At 37.5% G+C, this 6000-nt stretch overlaps 1 protein-coding gene across 2 annotated transcripts in view; it reads right to left on the bottom strand.

Moving 5' to 3' along the window:
- Positions 1-6000, bottom strand: part of ENPP3 (ectonucleotide pyrophosphatase/phosphodiesterase 3) — a 100075-nt gene that overhangs the window by 70053 nt on the left and 24022 nt on the right. Inside the window, exon 6 of one of the 2 annotated variants that reach the window (XM_006144301.3) lies at positions 4374-4471. In XM_006144301.3, the coding sequence (XP_006144363.1) occupies positions 4374-4471 (98 nt within the window). Of the gene's footprint in view, positions 1-3834; positions 3928-4373; positions 4472-6000 lie in introns of those variants that run through there. The other variant, XM_027770234.1, reaches the window with a different exon arrangement.

Below are 6000 nucleotides of genomic sequence, written 5' to 3'. Positions count from 1 at the left end.
TGTCGGATGCCCCCACCTGTTCCAGGTACTGCCTAAGGACTGGCTTCTGTCTTGCCTGTCTTGGAGCACTAATATGCTCTTGTCACCTTGGGACCAACAAGAACAAAGATCTAGCTTGTCAGTCACCCTATCCCCTACCCCTGGCTCAGCACAGAGAAAATAGGCACAAAAACCCAGGGCCCAACTTATCCTCGGGGAGAGAAACAGAAAGTGGGATAGAGCATCTAATGACCCAACTTCTCTGGAGACTGCCCAAGGAACTGGCTCCAGTTTCACTTATCTCAGAGGACTGATGGCCACCAGCATACTTTAGACATCTGGGGGCCCCTTGGAACAAAAGAAGGAGGTTGGAGGGGCCTCCAGATTTCCTGACTAGGCTCATTAGTGTGGTTTTCACCCATATAAGGCCACTCCACAAAGGCAGAGAGATGATGAAGACACTAATGTAGAAAGTAAATGAAAATAAACAAGGGAATATGCAAATATACAAAATACTAGGAATCCTTGTGGGTATGGGTTTTTGTTTTGTTTTGTTTTTGTTTTTTGCTATTGTTATTTTGTTCTTATTTTTAGAGAGATTTTTGCCATAGGGCACGTGCTCACTGAAGAGACAGAAACAGAGAGAAAAAAAGCAAGAAATCACCCTCTGGGGAATGGCCACATTGCAATTCCTTCTCTTCCATTCTCCCATAGGGATTTTGGGCATACATGCACGTCCATCTGGTGTGAGTTTTAAGCCACCCAGATTAGCAATTGAACCATGGTTGGCTATGTGAGAGTCCAGTGCCTTAACTACTACACCACCTGCTGATCCCAAGATAAAGAATTCTGGGACCAGCAGTTAGCGTAATGGCTATGTCGCTGGACTCCCACGTAGTCGACCGCGGTTCGCATGTCAGACCTGGTGGTTTAAACACGCCAGGCACGTGTGCGTGCGTGCCCAAGATCCCGAGAACGGAGGAGAAGGGATTGCAGCGTGATCATCCCCCCTGGGGGGTGATTTCTTGCTTTCTGTCTCTATGTCTCTGTCTGTCTGGCGAGTGCACACGCCCTATAGCGAAAACCTCTCCAATAAATAAATAAATAAAAGTGATTATAATCCAACAAGCCTGCTTCTGGGTGTGTTATCCAAAAGGATTAAGAACAGAATTTTAAAGAGGTATTAGCACTCCCATATCATTGCAGCATTATTCACAACAGCCAAGATATGGGAGGTTCCTCAATGTCTACAGACAGAGGAATGGATTTTACAAATTGGAAATTTAAGTATAGTTTTAATTCAGCCTTTTTAAAAAATACGTGAATCCTATAATATGCAACAACACAGATGAACCTTCAAGACATTATACTACATAAAATAAGGCAGTCACCAATATGGCATAAATCTACTGATATAAGGTGCCTAAAATAGTCAAAATCACATGCATAGACAATAGAATGGTTACCATGGGCTGGCTGTGTGTGGGAGGGGAGTTTGAAATTGTTAATCAATGGTTATAAAATTTCTGTCATACAAGATGAATAGTTTCTAGAGATCTACTATACAGCATCATACCTATAGAGAACAATTCTCTATTGATTATTTAAATCTTTTGAAAGAGTAGGTCTCCCATTAAGTATACTTATCAAAAAATAAAATAATTATATATAATATAAAAGGCAGCAGCAAATGGCATCTGCTAAGGAGAATTTAAGAGTTCTGCTGCTCATGAATGTCAGCCGTGCTAACGCTGAGCTCCAAAATTCTACATATGTTGCTGGATTTTTGCTCTCTGCTTGCTACTTCTGGTCTTTGTTTTATCTTCAGTTTCTCTATCTAGCTTCCTAGGAAGTCTGTTCTCTAATTTAAGCCAAGCCAGTTCTATCTCACCAATGTTGGCCCTGGCCACCCACGCTAAGACAGGACAATGTCCTCACCTCACTAGAGAGTGATTCTGAGAGCTACATCCACATGCATTTAGTAATCACCAGGATGACTCACTGCTCTGTGGCATTAGTTCATGCTCAGTTTACGCAACGGTAATAGCCGAACTCAAGCAGCTTGTCCAGACACTAGAAATGGGACCCTGAACTTTAACTATGGAGATAGCTGTCACATATCTCATCTCAAGACTACACTAATCTTAATCCCATTTCATCACATCTATCTTTATTCGGGCCTTCTAGAAACTAGCAGGCACCCTTTGCTTGGTAGACATAGGTAGTAAAATCTTCAAACACATTTGAGGACTGCGATATCATCTATATGACTAAGTAAGCAGAAAGTGTCTAAAGGCCACACAGTTCATTGATGTTTCCAATTTCCAACGGAATAAGCAAATCAAATGCTTTTACTTCAAAAGAAATTTGTTCAGTTTAGCCTGGCTAGTTAAATTTCCTTTGGGGAACACAACTTGATATCCTGATTATGAGGCTTAATTCAGATAAGGAAAAGAAATCAAGAAATGTTAATTAACTTTCCAGGCCAAAGAAATGCAGCAGTAATTGACAAGTCTTAGATTTGAGAGGTCCATTTCTTTGCTGAAGATCTTTGAAATGAGTAGAAACTGAAGAGATAATATACCATGTATTGTAGGGAGAAGCACTTTAATTTTTTTTTTTTCACCATCATGGCATATTCTAACTGAATAAACAGTGGAAAACATTTGATCTTGTCTTCTAGTTTTACAAATGAGGAATCTGAGGCCATAAAATCAATCAACTTAACCAGGACCCAACAGCTATTTTTTAAACCTTTGGAGAAAAATAAACATGAAAAGCCACTAAAACTGTCATAAACTTTGAGAACTTTTGAGATAAAAGAGGGAGAAAGAAGACATAAGAAAGGAATGGCAGGACAATAGAAAGGAGTTTGACCCTGAAGTTAGCCCTCTAAGTCTGTTCTGCCACTTAGCTCAGAATCCTTGGGTACTCAACTTCTCTGTATATCACATTTGTCAAACTGAGTGAAGGCCAAGTGGCTCAGCACAGAATTACATCATAATAAAGGTAACAATCAAAAACGGCAATTAAAATAATAACTTAAGGGAGCAGCAGGTGGTGTAGTATTTAAGGCGCTAGACTCCCACATGGTTGACTGCAGTTTGAGTCCTGGTGACTTGAAAATCACTCTGGGAATGTGTGAGTGTATGCCCAAAATCCCACGAGGAGAATGGAATAGAAGGGATGTTGGCATGGCCATTCCCCTCTGAAGGTGATTTCTCACCTTCCTTCTCATTGTCTCTCTTTCTCTGGCGAGCACATGGGCCCTATAACAAAAACCTTATTAAAAAAATTAAAAACCATCCAATGAACGCGATGGGTACATTCCCCCATAATCCTATCTGGTAGAAAGTAATTATTTTACAAATAAAATTGGATCACCAAAAAGTACGGTAATACTGTCCAAGCTCTCCTGGCAGTTTGATGCCAGGACTGGAAATAGATCCTGGACTTTTCACCTAGCAGACTGTAGATAGATGCTGGATCTATCCCATCTACCTGTGCTCCTTCAGGACTACCTTGCTAAGACTCAGATCCTTGTTCTGACAAACACCATGTCTGAAACAATATCGTGAACACATTTCCATAGAACAAAAGTTATATGCAAATACAAAACAAATCAAAATCAAAAAAAAAAAAAAAAAGATGAGCATGTTACTGAGCAATGGTAGAAGAGCAAATATGAATACTCTCCCTACTGAGGATAGAGGTCATAGAAAAGTTTTAAGGATCTAGAGAGGACTTGGGTTAAGAAAGATCAGTAAGGTGAAAGGTCAGAAAGTTGCATCATCTAGAGATGGACTTAACGATGTATCTTCATCATTTGTGTGCCACTAGCTGTAGAAGACTTACTCAGTTTATCAATATTGGGTAGTAAGGAACTCCATGTGTCCAAATATTCAGCTCTAAAGCCATCCATGGAAAACAAGATAACTGGTGGCAGGTCAAACCTGAAAATGGAAAACAAAAAAAGTATCCATTGTTTTGATTGTTAAAAATATACACTTTTATGTGCTACTTATAATTCTCTAAATTAGAAGACGCATAGAAAGTATAGTAAGAAATAGTTCTGAATTAATTAATTAATGATTATTAAATTCTACCATCTTTTGGATATAACTTTGATTTTGAATTTGGAAACTACATAGTTCAAAAACAAATCAAAATAAAAAAAAAAAAAAAAGATGAGCATGTTACTGAGCAATGGTAGAAGAGCAAATATGAATACTCTCCCTACTGAGGATAGAGGTCATAGAAAAGTTTTAAGGATCTAGAGAGGACTTGGGTTAAGAAAGATCAGTAAGGTGAAAGGTCAGAAAGTTGCATCATCTAGAGATGGACTTAACGATGTATCTTCATCATTTGTGTGCCACTAGCTGTAGAAGACTTACTCAGTTTATCAATATTGGGTAGTAAGGAACTCCATGTGTCCAAATATTCAGCTCTAAAGCCATCCATGGAAAACAAGATAACTGGTGGCAGGTCAAACCTGAAAATGGAAAACAAAAAAAGTATCCATTGTTTTGATTGTTAAAAATATACACTTTTATGTGCTACTTATAATTCTCTAAATTAGAAGACGCATAGAAAGTATAGTAAGAAATAGTTCTGAATTAATTAATTAATGATTATTAAATTCTACCATCTTTTGGATATAACTTTGATTTTGAATTTGGAAACTACATAGTTCATAAGATGTTTTAGTATTATAAGGTTCTATATTTTTTGGCTTTTTGTTCTTTATTTTTCACTCAATAGCTCAGGACCAGTATTTAAGTTAAAATAGTAGAATACTTTTGGGTTATAACCAAAGACTTCTTTTTTAATTCAGTGAGGTTTTTTGGTGTTTTTTTTTTTAATACTTTTAAAATTTTGCTCTTATTATACATATACACACTTCAAAAATATATCCTTTGGGGCTGGCAGGTGGCATAGTGGTTAGGCCATGTGGGACTCCCACATGACCAACTGTGGTTCGAGTCCCAGACCTGGCAGCTTGCTTTCTCACTTTCCTTCTCACTCTCTGTCTCTCTCTGGTCAAATTAAATAATAATAATAAATAAAATTAGATAAATAACTCTTTAAATATATATATGTATATATATATATATGTATATATATTCTTTGATAACTTTTAACCAAACTCAATATTGTAGCCATCACCCAACTCAAGAAATATGAGAACCTCAGAAACCACCCTTCTACCCTCTTCTACTAACTGAACTCTATAAAGCACACACACATCAAGGGTAATAAGTGTATCGATTTTTAGCAACATGCATTAGTTTTTTCCATTTTTGTAAATACATTTATATGCAAATAGAACTATGTAATATGCATTCTGTGTCAAAATCCTTTTATTTGACACTAAGATTAAGATTCATTCATATTGTGGGAACCAGCAGTTAGCGTAATGGCTATGTCACTGGACTACCACGTAGTTGACCGCTGTTTGCGTCCCAGACCCGGTGGCTTAAAACTCACGCCAGGCATGTGTGCATGCATGCCCAAGATTCCGAGAGGAGAATGGGGGAGAAGGGATTGCAGTGTGACCATCCCCCCTGGGGGGTGATTTCTCGCTTTCTGTCTCTGTCTCTCTCTGTCTGTCTGGCGAGCGCACGTGCCCTATAGCGAAAAATCTCTCCAAAAAAAAAAGATTCATTCATATTGTTACATGATAGATTATTCATTCTGATAGCTTCCTAGTATTAGGGTGAATGAATAAGCTACAATTTATTAATTCTATTGTCACCTGAGAATTTGACTACTTCCAAATTGAAGCTGTTACGAATAGCACTTATGAACACAGTAACTTTGTTTTAAATTTCAAATATAATAGTACATGCATGTGAATAAGCAAAAGAAATTATTTTCAAGTCAGTGCTCAAATAGTTTTACATCCAAATTTTTGGACAAAAATATACTTTTCCAGGAAGTTTGATAAGAATAAATCTTTAAATATCCAACAAATTACACAGAATAATTAAAACAATAATTCTGAATGCTGATGCCAGCTAA

The sequence above is a fragment of the Tupaia chinensis genome, unplaced genomic scaffold (assembly GCF_000334495.1).
Source record: "Tupaia chinensis unplaced genomic scaffold, TupChi_1.0 Scaffold000117_2, whole genome shotgun sequence".
NCBI classification, from domain to species: domain Eukaryota; kingdom Metazoa; phylum Chordata; class Mammalia; order Scandentia; family Tupaiidae; genus Tupaia; species Tupaia belangeri.
This window is presented reverse-complemented; position numbering and strand designations above follow the sequence as displayed.